The 24,522-nt window shown below is 32.3% G+C and overlaps 3 protein-coding genes across 3 annotated transcripts; 2 read left to right on the forward strand and 1 right to left on the reverse strand.

Annotated features, from left to right (window-relative positions):
* Positions 1 to 4,370: 4,370 nt before the first annotated feature.
* Positions 4,371 to 5,298, forward strand: LOC115711628 (non-classical arabinogalactan protein 30). The gene is made up of 2 exons (XM_030640003.2): positions 4,371 to 4,585; positions 4,693 to 5,298. Exons 1-2 carry the CDS (start codon positions 4,423 to 4,425, stop codon positions 5,055 to 5,057), a joined length of 528 nt encoding a protein of 175 aa, XP_030495863.2. The 5' UTR covers positions 4,371 to 4,422; the 3' UTR covers positions 5,058 to 5,298.
* A 13,060-nt stretch (positions 5,299 to 18,358) lies between these two features.
* Positions 18,359 to 19,898, forward strand: LOC115708846 (uncharacterized). The gene is made up of 3 exons (XM_030636865.2): positions 18,359 to 18,756; positions 18,883 to 19,237; positions 19,572 to 19,898. Exons 1-3 carry the CDS (start codon positions 18,473 to 18,475, stop codon positions 19,662 to 19,664), a joined length of 732 nt encoding a protein of 243 aa, XP_030492725.2. The 5' UTR covers positions 18,359 to 18,472; the 3' UTR covers positions 19,665 to 19,898.
* A 1,132-nt stretch (positions 19,899 to 21,030) lies between these two features.
* Positions 21,031 to 23,764, reverse strand: LOC133035643 (protein AE7). The gene is made up of 7 exons (XM_061111691.1): positions 23,604 to 23,764; positions 23,450 to 23,512; positions 22,942 to 23,073; positions 22,591 to 22,694; positions 22,381 to 22,480; positions 21,673 to 21,718; positions 21,031 to 21,315 (listed from the first exon to the last, which is right to left on the reverse strand). The coding sequence occupies exons 3-7, from the start codon at positions 23,065 to 23,067 to the stop codon at positions 21,212 to 21,214; spliced, it is 480 nt and encodes a 159-aa protein (XP_060967674.1). The 5' UTR covers positions 23,068 to 23,073; positions 23,450 to 23,512; positions 23,604 to 23,764; the 3' UTR covers positions 21,031 to 21,211.
* Positions 23,765 to 24,522: the final 758 nt, after the last annotated feature.

Below are 24,522 nucleotides of genomic sequence, written 5' to 3' on the forward strand. Positions count from 1 at the left end.
AATAATATTTCAAATATAAATATTTAATTTTTTCAAACAAAAAATTTAAAATCTTTAAAAATAAAATATATTCAAAATTTTAAAAAGACTAAAATCTTAAATAAAACTATCAATACGTGGCTCGGCACGTACATTCACCTAGTATATATATATATATATATATATATAAATTTTTGATACCTTAAGAATTAGTATCATGATATATGTATATCAATAATAATTTGAATTTATTAGTTAATAGTAAATCTATATAAATAGCAATTGTATGTGTAATTAATTATTTTTTGATTTTTTATTAATTATAAAAAAATATTTAAGTTGTTTATATAGTGTATTACAAAATAATTTGTTACATAAAAAAATATTTGTATAAAAGAGGCGTTAGACAAAATAAATTTTTGAAGTTGAATTTCAAAGTGTTAAATTCGATTAATTATCATATTTATGAAATATAACTATTGTACTTTTAGTTTAATGTACATTTTTATAGTAAATTACATATGTAATACTTGTATCAGAAATGAGTTACATAAAATAATTCTTGATCAATTCTAAAATGTAGTATCTAAGTAATTGTTGTATTCGTAGTTCCTCATTTTTATGTATAAAAATTTGAAAAAAAGAAATAAGAAATATTTTATTTTATATAAAATATATATTTTTAGTTTATGCTAAATTTTTTTAAAAAATATTCTTCATTTTTCATATTCTTAAAAAATATACTAAGAAAATAAAAATAAATTATATTTTAAATATTATGAAAAATAAATAAAGAAATGTGCATAATTTAGAAAAAAAAAATACGATATAATATGAGTATAATAGACAAAGAAATTAACACAAAATAATGTAAAAAAGAAAATTCTAAAAACAATATTAATACTAATTTTCTAAAACTATTTTTAGTTTATATTTTTTTTTAATATTGGGGTGCATTTATAATTTTGTGCGGTGAAAATAAAATTTTTCATAAATATAAAGCAAGTTATACAAACATAACTTTATAAATATAATTTTTTAAAAAAATGTATAAATTTCTCACTTTCATTATATATTTTTGTATATATAAATATATATTTTAAAAAATTATAATTAATTAAATAAATATGATATTAAATATATATTTAAATTATGCTTTAAAACTGCGCGCGGCTTTGTTTACTAGTATAAATATAATGGAATGTTAAAACAATGACTATGTGGCAGCCTATATGAAGTTTATTTATCAATCTTTTTTTTCTTAAGCTTCTTTATTTAGTTAATTTTTTCATTTTTCTTTCTTATATTACTTATAAATTCCTATTTAAATGCAAGCGTTTTTTAGGGATTAATTTGCTTATTTCTATTAATTTTAATGTACACCTTACAAACGTTTTTTTGGGAATTAATTTAGAATTTAATTTTTTCATTGAAATAATTAAAACCTATTAATTACTTTGAACCTTTAATCTTCCCAAATACATTAAGCTGCTTTATATATAAAAATTGGTGGCCATCTTTTTTTCTTCATCTCCAAATCTAACAATCTAACAATTTTTCATATGTGTCTTTTTTTTACTTTTCTTTCTTATTTTTTATTATTAACTTACTGCACTTTTTTTTATTAGTGCAGTTTTTAAATAGAAGAAAAATTTTGGTGAACATGATCATGACTTCTGTTAATGCATTGGAAAATAGGTATCATTAACTTCCTTCCTTTAATTTTTTTTTTTTAATTTCTCACTACCTTCTATTTTCAGTTGTTTTTTAGTTGTTATTCTAAATAGGTATTGGATAATACTTTATCTACACCAAAAGGAAAGCATGAAAATATGATTTTTTTTATAAATATATTACTTCTTTCTTGAGAATTATGTACGTAGCTAGAAAATTTCTTATCCCTTATTAAGGGAAGTTCTAATGTTTAATAATATTCATTGCAATTTTTTTACAAACATTTCATTGCAATTTTATAAATTTATAATTGAGTTAGGAGCAATTAGATTGTACTTTACATTATTTTTTTTCCGTTTATCAAAAAAAAAATTCCTTTATATAAAAAACATTATCAGTCTAATGCTAAAAAATATCAATCAAAAATAAAAAAAAATATCTAAAATTTTATCCAAATTAATTAATAATTTATAACCACTAATGATATCATAAGATGATATATATATATATTTAAAAGAAAAAACTAATATTGAGAAAAAGTAATCTTAAACCTCAAAGAAACTAAAATATATAGTAAAGTGACTTTTTAATTTTTAATAGTCTAATTGCAATTAGTCGCTGACTATGGTTATGAGTTTACAAATTTGTAAGTTAATTTAAATTATATTTGTAGTTATATTTAATCTTTTGCACATTTTCATTAAGTTAGTTATTGGGGATTATTTTTTAAATTCTATAATCAAAAAAATAAATAAGAAAAGGTCATCAAAATATCAAATAAGAATTAAAAATTAATTTCTTATAGTATAAATTAATAAAATTAAACAAGCACGGTTTTATTTTTTAATTTAACCATTATTTTTGTATCTTTTTGGCAAGTAATACTTTATGTTTTACGAAATGAAAAATAATAATATTTTATGCGCGATATTGGAATAATTATCCTTAAAACTTTATATTTTATACAATTTTATTTGTAATTAAATTTAAATTTTTTTTATTTGCTCATTTCCATTAAGTTAAAATACAACTTATTTTCTAAAATATTATAACAAAAAAATAATAAAATATTATAAACATGAGAATAAATAGGATTCCCTTTTTCCCTTAACTATTACTACATTTAAATCTTGCCTCATAAACTTTTCTTTTAGGTAAAAAAAAAAATAAAATTTCTCTCCAACTATTATCACATTTAAATCTTGCCTTCTAAATTTTGACTTTAAGAAAAAATTCTCTCTAAATTATTCTCTTATAAGATTTTCCCCTTCAGTCACATGTGGATAATACGTTGTTTATGTTATATTTTTGAAGCTTAGGTTGTATTACTCTTTCGGTACAAAGATTTTAAAAACAAAAATGATAAAATACCGCGCGAAGCGCTGATTAGTTTCATAGTTCTGTTAATAAAGCACAAAGCCATAAGTAATAAAGACAATTCATAGAGAAATTAGACAATATATTAATTAATCTTCTAGACAAATATTTTATCCTTTGTTCTTATGTGAATTTAATTTTGATTTTGGAAAAAAACATTGGTATTGTGAATATAGGGCACGTTTGGAGTGTTTGATAAGAGGTTTGGATTAAAATATTTTATTTTATCCTATGTTTGGTACATTCTTTGGATATAGAAGAATTGGACAATATAATCCAATCAATTAGGTTAGTCCCATAAGGAGGGGACAATATAATCCATCAAGAGGATGGGTTAAAATAGTCATAACCATTATTATTATTATTATTATTATTATTATAAAATAGTCATATTTTTTTTTGTATTTTTATAGTCCATTTTAGTATGTGTTTTTAGTAGGTTTTGATTTATTTTTGTTTAGGTTCACACTTATTTTCTTTTTATTTTAGGTGGTCAAATATATCATGTGGGTTAAAATAAGAGAAAATATGCTTTATAATATGAATTTTATGGATTTAGCATGAATTTTGGAGTTACAGTATACCATGGGTGAAAAATTCTAAGTTTTGGATACTGAACACGCTCCGTTTGTGACTGAAATAAAGTTTGAAACTTCAAGCCAGTTTTTTACTATGATTCATTCACTTTTAGGAAAATATTTCTGAATGAAAGTTCTAGATCTCTATTTTATCTTTCCAAAACATCTTGAATCGTCCAATTCTAAGCTATATCAAGAGAGTTATGGCTAAAATACTAACAGTCATTGTTGTAAGAAACTAGAAACATGAAAATGTCAGAATCAACGAAGATTTAAAAGTGGAAATCGCTTGTAAGGCCGCGACCTTGCAAGTAAGTCCGCAACCTTTACAAAAATACTAGAATTTGGGTTGACTTTTACAAAAATACTGTCAAATGAAAGTCTTTTAAAAAATACTGTGTTTTTATAAAACAACATGGAACACAAAACATAACAACTAAAAACAACAGTGGAACAACTAAAAAAAAAGTAGAACAACAGTGAAAACTTAACACAGTACACAGTATAAAATTTAATTTTGAAAAAAATTCCATTCCACCATATAAAGTTAAAAAAATTAAAAATTTCATTATGTGGTATAATTATCCCAATCAAAGTAGTTGGAAGCAATAATTAATGTTATACATAATATAATAAATTTTCTAATATAATAATTAGTAAATGGAATGCACGTTGAGAATAGTGGCCTTCCACTTTCCACAATTCCCTTCTACTCTAGTCTTGTCTATATATATGTATCCACAATTTTGGTTCCTCTCAAGAAATCACTTAACAAACTAATAATAGCTGTGAAAGTTAAAGACAAATCATAAAGATGGTATCTGTAGTAGCGTTATGGATAGTCGCAGCATCAGTTATAATGGGTCAAGTTTGGGGAGACCAAACCATACAAGATATACGTGTAACTGGGAAAGTGCTATGCCAAGACTGTAATCGTCCCTGGAGCGAATGGGTTAAAGGTGCCAAGCCAATTAAAGGTACTTATTTATTTATACAAACATTTATTTTATTTCTCAATATAAAAAAGAAAATGATTGTTCATTAATGATGATATTTCTTTTTGTTTTATGTATTGTTAAATTAGGTGGGATTGTATCGATAACATGTATGGATGAGAGAAGGAGAGTAGTGCATTATTCCAGCGATTCGACAGATGAGTTGGGTGGATTTGAGTTGAACATAAATTCAGAAGTTTGTGAGAATAAGAAGCTGAACCCAAAGCTTTGTAGGGCTCGATTGGTGTCCTCACCAGACTATGATTGTAACATTATGACTAATTTTGGGGATGGACACACAGGTGTGACTCTCTCATGGCCCACTTCTATTTTCCAAAACTCTCTTGGATACACACTTGAACCATTCTACTTCACCACCCAAACATGCCAAAAACCACAACAAGAGGAACAAGATAGTGTCTATCATGATAATAATAACAATGACCATTACTAGTACCCAACTTATTTTGTAGTTTTTCCTTCCTCCAACTGGTTCATAACCATTATAATAATATTTGGTATTGGATTTTTTTTTTCTTGAAAAATTATTATTGTGGAAAAGGTAAATACTATTTTGAACATGTAATTTTCTATTCTAAAAATTATTAATTGGACATTTTATTTTGTTAAATGACAATTTAAATATTGTATTTTTCAAAATAGTACAAATAATAATCTTAGCTCAATTTTTATTCTCTCTCTCTCTCTCTCTCCATGGAGCAGAGGAAGAAGGATGTTCAGAAGCTAGATATTAAGATAATCGGTCATGTTTCTTCTAAGCAAGAGCTCCCTCCAATCCAGAGCACTGAGCTAATCCAAGTGGAGATTTTCCATGATACCCAATCGGAGTTAATGGCTGATTTGGGTCTTGCAAATGAAATGGATGAAGGGTTCAGGCATTAGATCCCGGGCTGATGAGGCGGCGGCGATGGACCAAATAACATGCATCTGTGAACCGCACTAGCAACTATTAATTAAAAATTCATTATCTTTAATATGTTGCTGACTGTTTATTCATGGCAACATGATCTTAATTCTCCGTACAACTACAAATCACAACCTCATGTATGAATAAGAAATTTTTTGATATTTATATTTAAATTATTCAACATTAAAAATTGTTAGAATTTTAGCTATATTAGTTGTAAAAATTAGGGTAACTTGTATTTAGCAGTTTCCTATTTGTGTTAATATACAATTTTATTCACCATTCACCACATGGTATTAGAGCCATACTTAGAATTGTGATTCAAAATTCAAAATTTGAAATTGGAGTTCATTAGAAAAAAGAGAGATTAGGGTTTGAGTTTAGGGTTTTTTTTTTGGAAACCCTATTTGGAGTGCTAGTTTATTCTCACCGCCCACTCAGGAGGATTGCCCAGCTCCCGATCTGCCAAATCCTAAAGTCCGGTCACCAGACTACTCGTGCTTGGGGCTCACGCGTTGCCTGAAGTTTCTGCGCACATCTCCACGCACTGGCATGTGGAAGCGCGTGTGATGGTGTCTTTGACGACGTTCTTTTTCTAGTTCTTTACTCGATTCTTCTAAGCCCACTTACATCTGTCTCAGGTTAAAATTTGGTATTTTTTGCTTTCTTCGTGTTTGGCTGTTCATTCTTTGGTATTCTTTTTTGTCCTTTTCTCTTTCAATTATTTTTGCTTTCGAGATTATGCCAGAGATAAAATCAGATTCAAAATCAGTTGTTATTTCTGATGTGGTTCCCATGATGTCTAAAATCACAGACTATAAATTGATTGGTTCAAATTAATTGAAATGGAGTAAGACAATTCGACTGTATCTGAGGAGTATTTACAAAGATGATCACTTGACTGACAATCCTCCTAAAGAAAAAGACAATTCATGGAAAATATGGCTCTGTGAGGATGCTCGCTTGTTCGTTCAAATTCAAACCCCTATCAATCATGAGGTAATTAGTTTGATTAATCATTGTGAATTGGTTAAAGAACTAGCGGATTACTTAGAGTTTTTGTATTCTGGCAAAGACAACATATTTCGCATATATGATGTTTGCAAAGCCTTTTATCGTACAGAGAAATAAGATAAGTCTCTTATGAGTTACTTTATGACATTTTAAAAAACATATGAAGAGCTTAATGTGTTATTACCATTAAGTCCTGATGTTAAAGTTCAATAGCGCCAATAAGAGAAGATGGCAATTATGAGTTTTCTTGCAGGACTCTCATTTGAATTTGACTCTAGAAAGTCACATATTCTCTTTGGTTTTGATGTCTCCTCTTTATGAGATGTGTTTACTCGTGTTCTTCACACAAAAACTACCTCTCTAGCTCCTCTTAATAGGGCCTTGGGGAGTTGTAACAATTCTGCACCAGGAAAAAACTCTTCTCCAAGTGGATACAAAGGAAGTAATTCACAAGGACCAGATAATCGAACACCAGATTCTGAGAGCATCATGTGGAACTATTATAAGAAACCAGGTCACATCAAGTTTGAGTGTAGGAAGTTATAGTTCAAAAATCAACAACAACACTCTACTACTATTACTAGCACTAGTGATGCATCTGATAAATCGATCCTTATTTCTACTGATGAATTTTCCAAGTTCTTAAGGTATCAAGAAACACTTAAGTCTTCATCTCCTTCTGTTATTGTCATTGCCAATTCAGGTAACTCTAATGCATGCCTTATTTCCAAATCCTCAAAATGGGTCATTGATTCTGGTGCCATAGATCATATGACAAGTAATTCCAGTTTCTTTTCAACTTTTTAGTCGCATAGCCCCAATTCTATTATTACCTTAGCTGATGGATCACCATAAACTGCTCTTAGATCTGGCAATGTGGATCCTACGCCTCTGCTCACTTTGTCATCAGTCTGACATTTACCTAATTTGTCCTTTAATTTGCTTTCTATTTGTCAACTCACTCATAATCTAAATTGTTGCATCTCATTCTTTCTCAATCATTGTTTATTTTAGGATCTTATAAAGAAGAAGATTATTGGTAAAGGACATGAATCTGGTGGCTTGTATGTTCTTGACCCACTTCGACCAATCTTTATTGCTTGTCTGAGTGTTGCTTCCACTTTTGAGGCTCATTACCGTTTGGGTCATCCATCCCTTCCTTTGATCAAGAAACTTTGTCCCTAATATAGTAAGATGTCTTTATTAGATTGTGAGTCATGTCAGTTTGCCATGCTGTGCATCTCACACGTGACGGGGAACCATTTGAAGATCCTGAGAAATATCACAAATTGGTTGGAAAGTTGAATTATCTAACTGTGACACGTCCAGATATTGCATTCCCAGTTAGTGTCATTCATTAGTTTATGTCATCTCCAACAATTTATCATTGGGCGACACTAAAGTAAATTTTATGTTACTTGAAAGGAACACCAGGAGAGGTATAGTTTACAAGGTATATTTGTTTAGATCTAGATACCCCCAGCCTATTGATAATATCATCTCAAGTGGTCCGCATTCCAAGCTCATGGAATCTTCGATCCATCTAGTCTTTTTAATTGATATGTTCTGTTACCCACTTTATTCTGGATCTCGTAGGGTCCCTCTAGTTTGCTCATAAGATTCCCACTCCTAAGTCTTGAGAAGTTGGGAATACCTTTCTTAAGACGAGATCTCCAACCTCAAATATTCGGCTCTTAACTTTGGAATTAAAGTGCCTAACGATCTTGTTTTGATACATTATTAGTTGGACATGAGACTGTTCCTGGAGCTCTTCGATTAACTCCAAATAATCTTGGAGCAGAGCGTGGTTCTGACTTGGGTCATAGGTTTCTCGTCTGTGTGAAGGGATGGTGTTTTCAACCGAGATGATCGCTTCGCATCCATAAGCCATTGAGTAAGGCGTGTGCCCTGCTGAAGTTCTTTTTGATGTTTGGCCTGCCCAGAGAACTCTGGGAAGCTCCAAGGTAGATAGACAATCTACTTCAGGATATTGTATATTTGTTGTGGGCAATCTGATCTCTTGGAAGAGTAAGAAATAAAATGTTGTGTCTAGATCTAGTGTTGAATCAGAATATAGAGCTATGACACAGTCTATGAGTGAGGTAATGTAGATTTATCAGCTTTTGACTGAATTTGGGTTTAAGACTTCTATTCCAGCAAAATTAAGGTGTGATAATCAAGCTGCTTTTCATATTTCCTCAAATCCCATGTTCCACGAGTGAACTAAGCACATTGCGAATGATTGTCATTTTGTTCGAGAGAAAATTCAACAAGGTTTGATCTCCACATGATATGTGAAGACTGGAGAATAATTAGGAGATATTTTTACAAAGGTTTTGAATGGGGTGCGGGTTGATTATCTTTGTAACAAGTTGGACATGATTAACATCTATGCTCCAGCTTGAGGGGGAGAGTCAGAATATTAGCTATATTAGTTGTAAAAATTAGAGTAGCTTGTATTTAGTAGTTTTCTATTTGTATTTAGTAGCTTTCCATTTAGTCTCCTACCTTTGTATATAAATATATACTATTCAATGGAATAAAATATACAATTCTATTCACCATTCTTTACAAATATTAATAATTTAACATTCATGCATATATCAAAATGTTCAACTCTTATTAATAATTAGAAATGTATTTACATGCCTTTCAGGGCATAAACCCTAACAAATATCATGGTGATGTAGGGCACACTACCAATGAGTGTGACTACTTGAAAGATGAAATTGAAACGTGGGTTGGAAGCTGCACATTAACATTCCATTTGTGGAGGCCTTGGAGCAAATGCCAACTTACCTGAAGTTCATGAAAGAATTTTAGCTAAGAAAAGAAAGTTGGAAGAATTCGAGATAGTGGCACTCACTGAGGAGTGCAGTGCAATTTTGCAGAAGAAACTACCGCCCAAGATTAAAGATTCAGGTAGTTTCTGTTGGGTTTTATGCCCTAAATAAAACTCTTTACAATCTGATTAGTTATCAATATAAGAAATTTGAAGTGATTGATGTTTGCATGAATTCTACATGTTAATGGTTTAATATGTTTGATATGTTTATTACATTCATACACACAAAATCAGTTAAATCCAGATCATATGTTTATTCACAATTACAGTATCGTCAACACAGTGGAATGTGATTGTGATCATATGAATCAAAAGACTTGGTCCCTGTTTCATCAGTGTTATTGGATTTACACTAATGTGATAATCAACGATGATGTGTACTTACACTTGGAGTAAGTGTTATGTTCTTTCCAGGACATTAGTAAAGTATACTAGTTTCGAATGTATGGAGTATACATTGGACTGGACCGATATTGCAACTAAGTTAAGATATTACAAACTTACCGTTATACATATCTTTCCAAGTCAATATCAGTAGTTGATCTTAAGATTAAAAGAATCTAAATCCTGATATGCTTGGGCTCAACTCAGGAGTGCTATTCATGTTCTTTGATTTATTAGTTAAGTCTGCTTTTGGGTCAGGGTGATACGTATATTTTGGGAACATGATAGTATGATTGAGTGGGAGTGCTGAACATAAATATGGAATCTATAGCTTCTACTGGTGTATAGAAGTCAAGTGATGATTCCCTTCGAGCTTAGCAAATAGAAGTAAATGGATGAGCTCTTGTTTAACTGACTAATTATTAGATCACTAAACACCATTTAGAGGTAGCTAAGTGTTTTAAGGGGCAAAATACATTGAGGGGTGAGAACGGTAAAGAAATCCCATCTCGATGTAGATCATCTATATAGAGGATCTTTAAATCACAATAACATTATAACAATGGTTAAATGAGATAGTATATTGATATCGTGGAACATACAATATGCTCTATATAAGTCTGAGAGTGCAATTCTAAGTTCTAAGAGTGGATTCAACGAAGAATTAATAAGTAGAAATTTACTTGGTAAATTTGGTTCACTTATTGGAAGCTCAGCATATAGATCCATGGTCCCCATTCTAGTTGAGAACATTCTGCTTGTAAGACTCATTAATTGATTCGTGATTGATCAATTATAATTCTAAAGTTAGACTATGTCTAATTTTATGAATTTTCACTAAGCAGGGGTGAAATTGTAAAGAAAAGAGTTTCTAGGTTTATTTATTTATTAATGGACTTTATATGTCTAATTAATAATTAAATTAAATGACAATATTATTTAATAATCTATTTTAGTTATTAAATAATTAGTTTTGGCATTTAAAAGGTTAGAATTGGAAAATTGGCGTTTTTGAGAAAATAGAGATAAAATTTGATAAAACTGCAAAATCAAGTGAGGCCCAATACTACACCATGGCCGGCCACTTAATGTGGGATTTCAAATTAATATTTTCATTATTTTAATGCCAAATAATTCCTAACATAAACCTAGTAGTTGCCTATAAATAGAAAGTGATGGCTCAGTCAAATCATAAGTTTTCAGATCATCTTTCTGACAGAAATTTCTCTCTTCAGAAAAACTGAGCCTTCCCCACTTTCTATACCTGGCCGAAATCCCTTTCTCTTTTCTCCTTCATCAATTTCGTGACCCTAGTGAAAGAGTAAGTGCCCACACACAGCAAGCAGTAACTCAATCATAGATTGGAAGACTGTGAAGGATCAAACTTGAAGAAGAAGGACATTCGGGCTCAGATCTTGATTATACTCTGCTACAGAAAGGATACAAGGGTTAGAGATCTGAGTGGAAGGAGACATTAATTCCGCTGCATCAATGTAAGGTTTTCTTAACTTTATATGTGTTTAATTTATCGTTTTAGAAATTTCATATTTAGGGTGTTTAAACAATATACTTGTGAGTAGATCTAAGATCCTGGTAAAATAAATATTCCAACAGTTTCAATATTAAATGCTCTATAGGGGTTTGGTGGAAACTAAAGCTCTATGTGATCTGGGAGCAAGCATTAATCTAATGCCCTTGTTTGTCTTCAAAAGGCTAGGATTGGGAAAAGCAAAGCCCACAATAGTGACTTTACAAGTGGCAGATCGTTCTTTGACTCATCCTCGTGGGATAATTGAAGATGTACTGGTGAAGGTTGGTAAGTTTATCTTCCCTACTCATTTCCTAATTCTTGATGTGGAGGAAGATTCAACTATTCCTATTATTTTGGGAAGACCATTCTTAGCCACGGGGCGAGCATTAATAGATGTTCAAAAGGGGGAGTTAAAGTTGCGAGTGCAAGATGAGGAGGTCAATTTTAATGTTTTTGCCCCAACTGACATTCCTACCTGTTGCAAGATTGAGATGGTGAAGGGTTCTTCTATTAAAGCAGATAAGAAGAGAGCCAAGCCTAAAGAGCGACTTCGAACGATTTGGCATTGTTGGAAAAGATTGATGTGTGGTAGTTCTGAAGGTGAACTTACTCTTGTGCAAAACTCTGAAATTAACAATATTGGAGGTCAATTTTCTTCATTCGGTACGAGGGCTCTTTTGGATGCAAGGGGTGGACTTGATCCAATTTGAAGCAGTATTGAGATCCAACCCCTTCTGATGGGGGTGCAGGTAAGTCTTCATTTCCTTGTTTTGCAGGACACATTGGGGACAATGTGTATTCTAAGTTTGGGGGAGGGGACTTAAAAAAATTAATTATTTTAGTTATTCTGTTCTTTTTAGTTATTTTGCTTTAGTTTAGTCTTTTTATTTAGTTGTTAGTCGATTAATTAAGCTAAAGATAGTTGTATGCTGCTGCTTAGTGTAAAGTACTTTGAAATTACAAAATAATTGTGTGCTTAATTCTATTAACTCTTTGGATTAGTTTGGATGCTTAGAAATCTGTGTATGAATGCAATTTGTTAATCTGGAAATATTGTTATAAATGTTTTACTATGGTTTGTGGTAAGATTGACAGGATAGCTTAGAACTTGCATGTTTATTCTTTTGAGGTGAAATCCTTGACAATGTTCAATAGGAATATGATTTAGGCATTTTTTAGATAGTTGGAGCCTTTCAAGCCTACCCTTAAATTTTTATCCCTAGTTGACCCTCTTGAGCTTAAGCCTGTTTTGTTTCTCATCTATTGAACCAAAATATATATATATCCACACTACTAAGTTCGTCTTCACCATTTTATCTATGATATCATAAGCTATATAATTAGTTTGGGGGAGCAAAAATTCTTAGTATGAGAGGAAAAATAGAGGGAAGAAGAACTTGCAAGATTGAAAAAGAAGAAAAAAAAAAAAAGAAAAAGGTGTAACTCAATGTCACAGAAAAAAAAAAAAAACAGAAAATTCCAAAAAAACACAATAGAAAGTAAGATGTGTTTGGAAAAAGTTTATTCAAAGAAGAAAAAAATTATTTCAGTGATAAAATAAACATATCTTCTCTCAATCTTGGTGAATGTGGGAACAGTATGGGGTTTTGAAAAAGCAAGAAGCTTGTGGGTTCTGGTTGTGTGCTTATGATATCTTGAGCCAAAACTGTTTTTCGATTTCCAAATATCTAAGCCATATGTTCTAAACCTCGAAAAGACCTATTGATTTCGAAAGGATGCTGTCAACATTAGTGGATAGAGGTAAGCATGCAAGCTTATGAGCTATCGGGCTGTGGAACAGTTGGAAAGAGTAAAACTTTTATAACAATGTTTCATTTGTGAATATATTTTGTGGTATTGCATAGCGTTATGAATTGAGCATCTGAATTAATTGTTAGAGTTAGTAGGATTGAAATTCTAGTTTGTGCAAGGAAGAAAGCAGAGCATGAGGTAGTAGTATAGCGATTATCTGATCGCGTAGTTTCTTTTCTATTGTCTTTATCTCACTCGAGGGCGAGTAAGAATCTAATTTGGGGGAATTTTGTTAGGTTATAATTAGCCTATGTTACGGGTTTAATAAGTAAGCATTTTCTCGGTTATTGGTGTCTTTTGGAGCGGTTTTACGCTTGATTTTCCTTGTTTCAGGTTCCCGGGGTATCAAAGTTCAAATTTAGTTAATTGATGAAAAGACGGGACAAACTGGTGAAAAATCAGAAAAATCTGCTCATTGGGTGTCAGTAGTCGCGACTAGCCAGAAGCTAGGTCGCGACCATGGTCGCAACTTGGAAGATTTGGCAGAACCTCGGTATTTCGAGATTTGCATGTAGTCGCGACCAACCTTTAAGTTGGTCGCGACCAGGTACGAAAAAACGCAGTTTTGACCTAATTCAGATTTTTTTCTCAATTGGAGGCACACCTTTCATCCCTATATAAGGAATACGACTCAGAAGGTCAAAGTAAGCAAGAACAGACCTGAAAAGTGGATGAAAGAGGAGAGGAAGCGATCTTGAAGACCCGGAGCGATATCACCATCTAGTTTCTTTCTTTCACCCTCTATCTATCTTTTATGTCTAGTTTTGTTTCAGAATTAATCATGGATGTTTTTATTATTGTTATGAGCTAAATTTCCCATATAGGGAGGATGATGAATGTTGTTTAAAGTTTTTGCATAGTTAATAAATAATTGTCATTCCTCCATCTTGATTGTGAAATTATCTATATTTGTGCTTAATTTCCATGTGTAAGATCGATCACCTTCTACATGTTTTATGATCTTAATTCGAAATCTAAAAAGTGAGAATTGAGAATGCTAAAATTGGATAATCTAGGTTTGGATGTGAAATGAAAGTATTTGCATATCCTTTGTGACAATTAGATTATTGCTTAATGCTGATTTCATGTTAGTTTAATTAAGAGATTAATTGGAGAACATGTGATTTAGAACCTAAAAGATCTGAAAAGAGTTAGGTTAATTTATAATCTGTCATTCACTTCAAGAAAAGGATAGCAATTAGGCATTAACGATTGGTAAACTAACAACAGGATTCTCCTCCCTATTCTCTCATCGTGATTAATATTCATTTGTTATTTTAAGTTTCTGAATTATTTTACTGAATTCGTAAAAAGTATTGATTTGCCAGATAGAATCATAAGTATAATTTAGTAGTAATCAATCCAATTCCTTGTGGGAACGATCTCACTTACCTGAGTATTACTGGTTAAAACGATACGTATAAAAGAGATTCTAGGTTTTATTTATTAATTAAGAGACTTTATATGTCTAATTAATAAATATATTAAATAACAATATTATTTAATAATTAATTTTTAGTTATTAAATAATTGGAATTGGCATTTAAGTGGTTAAATTAAAAAATTGGCGTTTTTGAGAAAATGGAATGGAAAAATGACAAAATGGCAATATTACAAGGTAGGGCCCAATAACATCCTATGGCCGGCCACACTAAGGAACTTACCATTTATTTTTCTATTATTTTAATGCCAAATAAATCTAACCTAAACCTAGGTGGTTACCTATAAATAGATGGTGATGGCTTAAGAGAAAAGATTGATGATACATCACATTCCTTCAGTAAAATTTTAAGCTTCTTTCTCTATAGGCCGAAGCCACCATAACTCTCTTTTCTTCTTCAAATGTTCATACCTTGAGTGATAGAGCGAGTGCCCACACACATCAAGTGGTATCTCAAGCATAGTGTGAAGACTGTGAAGAATCCAATCAACAAGAAGGAGAATCAGACTCAAGAAGGAGAGAAAGAGATCCGGGTTCAGATCTTGATAATGCTCTGCTACAGAAAGGAATCAAGGGCTAGAGATCTGAACGGAAGGAGTCATTATATTCCGCTGCACCCAATGTAAGGTTTCTTAAACTTTATATGAGTTTATTTCATTGTTTTAGAAATTCATATTAGGATGTTAATGAAACTTACTTGTTAGTAAATCTAGATCCTGGTAAAATATTTTCAACACTTATCTGCCAACAGATCCATCTCTAACTTGACCACTTTTTCCCTCCGGCTCTCAGGTTCAGCCTTTACTTCTTTGAGCTTTGCATCTGCATCCCTTAGCTCGATGTTTAAACCATTGATCTTGATCTATATATCCCTAACCTCGTTGCTCCTCTGCAAGACCCGAGCCTCTAAAATGTCATTATGTGTTTTGGCATCTTAGGTTTCCTTAGCAAGAGTTTCCATTTTGGTTTTAGCAGCGAACAACATAGTTTGTAGCTTTTGGATTTCTTGCCTACGGAATTTAGTGATGCGACCAACAAAGTGGTTGCTCTTAACCTTGACTTTCTGGTCAACCTCCTCGATAGCCCTCCTCCAGAAGTCTTCAGCTTGAATCTTGATCTCTTCCACTCTGGAAGCTAGTGTCCTATTTTTTGCCTTAAATTGGTTCAGTTTAATAGCCATGTAATTAACCTCTTGGCAAGTCCTCTCAGAGAACATGGCCAGCTGGTACATTGAGATAAAAAGTTAGCATAAAATAAACCACCAAAGGAAAATAACAAGTTAAGTGTGCAAGACTTATTGCGACAACTTGTTGTTCAAAAGCGTGTGCCAGCATAACGGGGATAGTGCTGCATGCATCTTCTCACTTCTCTGTTGTTGACTCACACACGCTAGTGGTGGTAAGATCTATCATGTTAGAAGCAAAGGGTGCCACATTTCCCCAGCCCTGGGTGCAAAAAAACTTAGCCAGAGTCGAGCGGTCCACAACTGGGTTAGGGCTCTTCCTTTTGAAACTATCTGTTATCTCTGCCTTCCTTTTTGGCCTGTAAGATGATGGTTTTCTTTTGGGTAGTAACCATTTCTCGGTCATGGCACTTCTTGAGGTAGAGGCTAGCCTTCACCACCTTTTTAAAGACCTCAGTCTCAATTGCCTAGGGATGTAGAGGCCAATTGAATTCAAAAGAGGGTATGGCTAGAAGGACGGTAGAAAGTTATTGAGGTGGTTGTTGTTATTGTTGGTGGTGTTGTGATTATTGTTATTCTTGTTGTTATTGATGATGTTGTTGATGTTAGTTCTGTTGTTGCTTTGGTTGGCTAAGAGTTATGGATGCTTGGGGGCCTCGCTTAGACCTCTCCAGCTGAAGTTCCAGCCCACCTCAAATCTCTCTCACCTCTAGGAGGCCTTTTCCTTGCTTCCGCCAGCTTGGCCTTTTTGGCCTTTCTCTCGGTGTCGGACGGGGGGTAAGGCCGCTTCAACGATTGAGTAGCTCTCTTAGGGAAGATGAAACCTTCCCCACTCTCAAAGGTTCAACAATGCAAAAGTGTTGAAAATGGTTCCCTCGCGTCTATATATAAGCAAAGATGGTGATCCATGTGCTTTGAGATCAAGGGCCAAGATCTCCCTAGAAAAACACAAATTGTGATCCAACGAATAGGGAATCGAGGGGACAAAATTAAATGCCTTTATGGGAATCTAGGAATTTTTGTATCATTAATACTCGCCTAGGGGTACATGCTGACATTAAATAGTCGTCATCCCATCATTTCGCGCAAATCGCACCTTCCCAAAGTGTGTGGCAATCGTGAACCCAATAAAGTGAAGACACGTAGGTGGTTCCACTTGTTCTCCATGCTAGTTTTTCACTCTTCAACTGTCAAGTGTCAGAAAGAGAAAAATGCTTCCTTTCTTTTCAGAAGTGTCCACGTGTCTAAAACTTTCAAGGTCGACTGGAAAGAAGGATGTAAGCTTCCGCCACTCTTAAGTCCCGGAAGCTTGGGGTAAATGTTATCCGTGTTTCTAGAAGGTAGACAAGTGGCATAATTAGAAGGTAATCACCATATAAAATTGGGCCTAAGCCTTCCTGTTTGTGGAAGCCCAAGGAAAACTTGGGCTGGGTCGACGCCCAACAAAGGCTAAGGACACCGCTTTAGAGACAAAACATTCTTCCAAGTCCCGGAAGGCTTCTAGTCTTCTAGGACACAGGAGGAATTAAGACCGCCGAACAATGATAAGGGTACAACCAGAGGTAGACCACGCGAGGTGCTCCTGGAGGCCTACCACATGATGACCTCAGAAGCCTATCACGGATCAGGATTTGGATGTCTACCACACGACGAGTACCGGATGTCTACCGCTGGGTGAGTACCATATGTCTACCCTAGAATGATGTGTCCACCTCTCTGACACAAGATCAAATAGTATCCCCTGTGTCAGACCATGCTAGTGCGCGCACCACCATATCCCTTTTGTCCACCTACTCCCTTGGCAACTTTGTCTACCAGGCATGCTCTCCGCGCAACACTTATCCTGCACCAAACGGTCCCCTCATTAGTACGAAACCTTTGCCCCACGAGCTGAATATCCTCAGTGGGCCTCTTAGTCATGTATTTGTGTATTTTATCCCATTAGTGGGCTTGCTTTTACAAAAACCCGAATAGGTCACGGGTATGCCTAGACTCGAACTCTAGCCTATATAAACCCTACTACTCCTTCATGCAAGGGGGATGAATTTTTAGCCAAAGCTCTGCTGGTTTTATTCTAAGCTTTCTACTTCTCTAAGAAAAACCTAGAGAAACTACCTTATAGCAAGGGTTAGGGTTCCTTATTGTAAAACTCACTTGTAATACGCTTCAAAGCTTAAAAAGGTCAATACACTGACTCTTGGACTAAGAATTAACGTCCGAACCACATAAAAATCTTCATCTCATTTACATAATCACTATTTAATTTTTTAAGCTATTATTTAATCTCGTTTCCAAAAATCTCAATAAACATTATCAATAAGTATTATTAATTAGAATCTATTTAGTTTTAATTTTATCTTTATTTTTTGAGCTTATTATTTTTCTTAATCCTATATTATAGCATGTGAATAGAAAATTAAAAAACAAAAATTTGAAAAAAAAAAAATTATCAATGATTTTCTTTTTTTCCATTATTATTTGTAATCTCCAAATCATATGTTTGTTTTTTAAAGATAAATTCATCTAAAAAACATAAATTACTCAAAAAAAAAAAAAAACCCTCAAAATTTGTAAAAAAAATCAATTTTATTGATGAATGACGTGGAAGCCTAATAGCCACGTATAGAGTAGAAAAAGAACACGTGGGAAAAGCCTAGCCTGGATTGTATGATACAACTAAGCTCCTTCATCCTTGGAAAACCTCAACACTTAGATTTACAGCTTCTCAGCCATGGCGGCCTTCATAGCCAGAAAGCCAAGAATATTATTCTCATCCTCACTGCATCTTAGAGCAACGGCTAACGATTCCTCTTCATCAGTTACGGCGGCGGCGGCCCATGGCGGCGGTTCCTCATTCAGGCGAGCTTCATCTTCTTCATCATCATCATCATCACCTCCATCAAGTAATTCAACGAAGCCGGAGAAGAAACTTGTGGACCGATTATCCGGCGTGATTGACGCCGTCAACGATCGGAAGCTCCCACCCGAGCTACGTGGACAACGAAACGCCGTCAGGTGCCGTGCCCTGCTTTCGGTTCTGTACCCACTTTTTCATTCAATTTAGGGATTTCAAAGATGTAAATAAAGAAACCCTAGTTCTTTGATTTAGTCCTATTTTGTTGTAATTGTGAAATTGGGCAGGTCAGAGACTGACATAATAAATGTTGTGGAGCAAAGAATATGGCATTCGATGGAAGAAGGTGGGTTTGAGAATTTAGCAGGGAAAGGGAAGCCTCTTAAGCTTGATAGTAGTAATCCTCATGCTGACCCAGCTGAGGACACCTTGTATAGAATCCTTTCCAAGAATAATTGTGCTCCTGAATGGGTTGAACTCAACAAAGAGATCAGGAATCATATATGTGAGTGGAGATCTTCTTTGAAGAAAGCTTCTAGAAAATACAACAATGGTGATGCTGGTGGAGATTATTCAGATAACTCTGATTGGATTCAAGCTTCTGAGGCTTTAAAGATGCAATTAAAAGACATCAATAACAAGGTCAGCCTTTCTCATCTCAAACAATGCCATTATTTAGAAGCCTTTCAAGTGTAAAATTAATTTAAGAAGTTTGGATCCTTCTCTATTAATGTGTAAGATTTAATGAAATACTACATTGAGTTTCTGTTAGAAGATTAATAGAGACAACAACAGATGATTAACCTTCCTCCATTAAAAAAATGAGAATATAAATATTATAAGGCTCACATGCAAAGTTGAAAGTACAAGATTCTAGTAATGAAACAAGAAACATTGTGATTAGTTACTATTTTAGATAAGAAATAAGTTTAGTCCATGAATCATTTTTCATGTGAGGATTGAATTAATTATGCAGGTTTTCCGGTATAACTTAATTGTTCCTTTCGGACGGCAAATGTTTGGGTTGAAATGGGAGAAGGAGTTGGATCGCTTGGATGCAGAAGAATAATTCTTTACTATTTGATTTTGTGTATTATAGATAGTTTATGGGATAGTACTTTGTTGTGTTGTAATATAAGAAGAGGACAAAGACAATGATACATAGAAGAGAGTTCATAATGTTTTAAATAGTAGTAGTGGGTAATATTGTAATTTTATCTATAACTGGAAATTATAATGTGATAGTCGCACCATAGAATAAGAATTATGGAAATAACCACCTCAAATATTGGAATTTGCAAAATGACTATTTTCTTTATTTTTATATTTCTTATATTAAATTTGGCTATCTAACATAAATTATTAGTTTTAACGGTCTTCTTTTGTTAAAAGTTAACGGTCACCGAGGCCACTTTGCGGATAAACAAGTGATAATTTACAGTGAATAGTAATGTCAAAAGTATTTTAATTATAATGAAAGATAAAAATTAGATTAAATGAATTATATGTTTTATTAATTTGGTACTTAAATTAAGTTATTTTCATAGAATTTAATATTTTTCTCATGTTAAATAGATTACATGTTTCATAAATTTATTCCATGGTATAAAGATTTAATTATTGAGTGTTTTGCTTTGATTAATTGTAATAGAGAGATTGAAATAATTAAATGCTTCAACATTTTCTATAGGATTAATAGTTTAATAAGGAAATTAGAATAATATTTATTGATTATTGATCTTGAATGATTGTTGATGATAGAGATTAACTCTTAACTGTTTCTTAATATCATAATATTTATCTTTATTTATTTTTTAATTTATGTTATTTAAGTGAGTTTGAAATCAAAAGCCCCTTCTTAAGTTTTAGTGTTAATTATTGAATAATAAACTGAACAGAGTTTTCGTGGACTCGACTACTATTTATTTACCGCTATACTCATATAGTTGAAAATTGTAAAAAAAATATTTAGTAAATTTAGTACGGCTTACTACAAACATCACTCTCCTCTTAATTTGTTCTATTTTTGTTTTTTGTTTTTTTTTAATGATAAAGGAATTTAAATTTAATGTCAATTGGGTTCATTAAATTAATTGTTAAGTTAATTTTGAAAGGTGATTGAAAAATTGTTTTGCTAATAAAAGTATACATAATTATTATTTTGCCAAATGACTCTCTTACTGATTCTTATTTAATTATTTTAAGCACTTTTCAAGAATTGGTTATCAATAAAGTAATTTGATACATACCCGGAAACTAGCTAGTGTTACTCATAATGGGGCTAAACCTTTATCTATGTTCTATGACAAATATTACGTATTTTTATTTTTATTTTTTGATAATATAACAACTAGTGTTGTATGAATTTAACGTGTTAACTAAATAAATTCATTGTAGAAAAAACTAAAAGCTAAAAGCAAGATTAAGTAAAGGCATAGGGAAACTGTGATTATTGAGATAAAAACTATAGCTCTGGCTTGCTTTCCACAACAAATAGACTCTTCAAAACTTGATGAATGAATCATATACAAAACGGAGAAGAGGCCAAAATTTCATCACATAGTGAAAAACTTGTAGCGTTGTTGCGAGCTTCACTCGTGACATACATGCTTTAGTTCAAGAACCAAAGGTGGGAGCTAAACATTCGTCAACCATATCCACAAGGCTTGGATTTTCTAATGCTGCTGCAACCCTTTCCTTGTCATTCAGCTGCTTATTAACTGCACATACAGCAGAAACAGATTGACATAAATAATGTGTTCTACCAAAAAAGGCTTCATTTCCTGAGCCAAATTGACCAGATTTTATTTATTTATTATTATCTAAATTATTGGATATGGACGACCATATCGAGTTCACATGCTCTGCTTGTCAATCATATCAATATAGGTAATGAAATCTTGTAGAGGTGGGAATAAAGGTAAAAGAAATGACTCAGAAATACCATGTTAACATATTGACTGCGACAAGAAGCTATTCCAATCTTAGGATACATAAAATATTTAAGGCAAACCAATCCCATATTGAAATTTCTGTACAGAAATAGCGAAAATAACAAAGGATGAACAAGAGAGTACCAGCTGCTTCAGTTGCATGTGATCCAGGTGCAACTCGAATATCCACCTAATTCCATAAATTATTTAAATGAAATCAGTAAATAAGTGGGGACTGTCCATGCTATTTTTACATTGAAAATGAAATAACAGATGCTAATAGCCAATTTTAAATGCATTACCTAGCTACATAAATCTAGAAAGAGAAGAAAAAAGGGATCAATTGGCTCCAAAAGATTTATACAGCTTACATTGGTTGATAATGTTTTATTTATTTGTTATGATTCTAATAATAACAATGATAAAAGAGAACATAATATTAAAAAATCCAAGAAAACAATATATGAAACAAATAATCAGAAGACACAACAAACATCAGTTTACAATATTCTCTTTCCTGTCTAATTGGAAAACTGTTTGTTTCTAATCTCTCAATAAAGATGGAGACACAACTTCAGGGGCTAATTCACGATGGCATTCACAACCAGAACAACAGAAAGATACTGTATGAAGCAAAGGGCTGAGCTAGGATGCTACTTATGCCATGACAGTTGATAAGATATAAGTAAGACTTTCAACACCAGCATACAGCAAAAATTTACTCAAATTAATAGAAAGTACAGAGCACACAATTCAGCATTAAATAATAACAAAGACAGTTCAGGTCAAGATAAATAGATTAACTATAAAAAAAAAATGAACTTCGTCAACAAAATTTATGGAAGTTCATACCTTGTAACGAGAAGGTAGGCTTCTTATGAGTTTCACCCTTAAGCAAAGACCAATTATTGTCGCCATACTACAATGTTCAACTGTGGGAGTAAAAGTGACCCTGAAAGAATGCCATTTTCCATTCAAAAGACTTTAAACCCTAACTTCCATAATAATTATATTGGAATAATAAGAATCTATGTATATATAGAGAAAAGATTCAACAAGTACCTAACATGACTACGATGGTCATCCACTTCAATTGCGTCTTCTGCTATTACTTTGAGTTCTTCCAAAGAATAAGGATGCTCAGGATCTTTTATATCTCTAATATGATTTATGAATTGTTAAGAAAATTCAAATAAAATATCGACATGATTAGAGGCCCACTGAGTTTAATTTTAAATTTAATTAATTATATACCTTGTTATAACTAGCTACATATTACTAAAACAGCATGAATTCCATATTGAACAAGTGCTAAGTCATTCTTTGGCTACGCACACATATACATCAAATACATGTATCTGAAAATCTAAACATCCCATATCTTCTGGGTCGCTAATAGTTATTGGGAAGGATATCAAAAATTTCTTGCTGATCAATTGGTTCCACTGCATACTCATCTACATCACTTATAGCACCTCGGACCCGGCGCTCTTTCTTTTCATAGACCACAGGATTGGCATTGATTAAACCCGAAACCATTCTTCACTAAAAAAAGGAAAAGAGAGAACGAGGGAAAATATTTAGAAACTATGTAAAATTACTTAGAAACTAATTTTTGAAGAAGGAAAAAAAAAACCCTGAAAAGTATAAGCAGAACATAAATTAAATTAAAGCATAGAAGATCACATATAACCGATTTTAAAACCCAAAAAAAAGTCCAGGAGAGCAAAGGGTAAACCGCCAAGTAATAGTAGTAATTCTGTCAAGGCAAGACATACAATAAAATATAAATATAAACCCTAATTTCAGCCCCAAAACAGAATACATAAACTCGGTAAATAAAATCCGTATCAAAATACAAGAAATTAGAACTGCTCATCATTCCATGGTTGAATCAAATATAAAATCAAAGAACAATAACCTTGAAAGAGATGGATGGATGGATGGATGGATGGAGCAGTCGACGACGATCGGCAGACGGCGGCTGAGAGCAAAAACCAACATTAGTAAAGCAATACCATTTACATTTAGCTGCGATTCAAAGCAAAATGGAAAATCAGAGATGGTGGAGTTACCTGATTTTGGGAGATAAAATGGAGATAGAGAGGAAGAAGAGTCGTAGAGATTGAGAGATTAAGGCTATGTTTGGAACCACCGATAATTTGGTTGAGGAGGAGGGAAAGCTAATAACTTCTTGTTTCTTTTTTTTATTTTTTTTATTTAAGGATTTATTGTTTATCTCTTCGGCAAATAATCTTTATTATTATTATTATTATTATTATTATTGGACATATCTACGGAATGGTAGTGATATTGATTTTTTTTTTTTAATAAAAAAAAAGTGTTTTATAAATAGAAAAAAAATAGATATCATAGTCATTATAAAGGATAGTAACCGGTATTAACGAAATATTTGTCGTACCGAAAAGAGGAATTTTCATAAGTATAGGAATTGAGGGTATGGTTTACTTTTTTATGGCATAAATAAATAACACTATAAGATTAAGGGTTTTTTAATTTTTTGACATTTATGTGGGTCTTTTTTATGCCATATTTTTGTAAAAAAAAAAATAGAAATCCCATATTTATAAAACAACAATAAGTTTGCCGGAAAAGTTGCCGGAAAAGTCACCGAAAAAGTCGTCGGAAAGTCAATGTAAAAGTCAACGTCACCGAAAAAGTCAACGTCGCCGAAAAAGTCAACGGAAAAGTCAACGTCGCTGGAAAAAGTCACCAAAGTAAATGTCTCAAATATAACAAAAAATATAACCGGTTATATGAATAAAAATTAATAACTCAAACCTCAATTATAACCGGTTATGTAACATAATAAATAAATACAAATAACATAAAATAAATCAAACCATTATAATTAAAATATAATCGATTCCAAAACAGAATTATAATGAATAAAAATAAATAACACGAAATAACTCAAACCGGTTATAACTAAAATAAAACTGGTTATATAACATAATGAATACAAACAAGTAA

The sequence above is a fragment of the Cannabis sativa genome, chromosome 3, assembly GCF_029168945.1.
Source record: "Cannabis sativa cultivar Pink pepper isolate KNU-18-1 chromosome 3, ASM2916894v1, whole genome shotgun sequence".
Lineage (NCBI taxonomy): Eukaryota > Viridiplantae > Streptophyta > Magnoliopsida > Rosales > Cannabaceae > Cannabis > Cannabis sativa.

What these genes read in the sequence shown, in the direction of transcription:
- LOC115711628 (XM_030640003.2), top strand. Translation starts at nt 4,423, where the DNA reads ATGGTATCTGTAGTAGCGTTATGGATAGTCGCAGCATCAGTTATAATG. An exon ending in AGGTGCCAAGCCAATTAAAG is followed by an intron (nt 4,586 to 4,692) that starts GTACTTATTTAT and finishes TTGTTAAATTAG; the next exon opens with GTGGGATTGTATCGATAACA.
- LOC115708846 (XM_030636865.2), top strand. Translation starts at nt 18,473, where the DNA reads ATGGCGGCCTTCATAGCCAGAAAGCCAAGAATATTATTCTCATCCTCA. An exon ending in GGACAACGAAACGCCGTCAG is followed by an intron (nt 18,757 to 18,882) that starts GTGCCGTGCCCT and finishes GAAATTGGGCAG; the next exon opens with GTCAGAGACTGACATAATAA. An exon ending in TAAAAGACATCAATAACAAG is followed by an intron (nt 19,238 to 19,571) that starts GTCAGCCTTTCT and finishes TTAATTATGCAG; the next exon opens with GTTTTCCGGTATAACTTAAT.
- LOC133035643 (XM_061111691.1), bottom strand. Translation starts at nt 23,067, where the DNA reads ATGGTTTCGGGTTTAATCAATGCCAATCCTGTGGTCTATGAAAAGAAA. An exon ending in ATCAGCAAGAAATTTTTGAT is followed by an intron (nt 22,695 to 22,941) that starts ATCCTTCCCAAT and finishes CAATTCATAAAT; the next exon opens with CATATTAGAGATATAAAAGA. An exon ending in ACATGCAACTGAAGCAGCTG is followed by an intron (nt 21,316 to 21,672) that starts GTACTCTCTTGT and finishes CTGTATGTGCAG; the next exon opens with TTAATAAGCAGCTGAATGAC.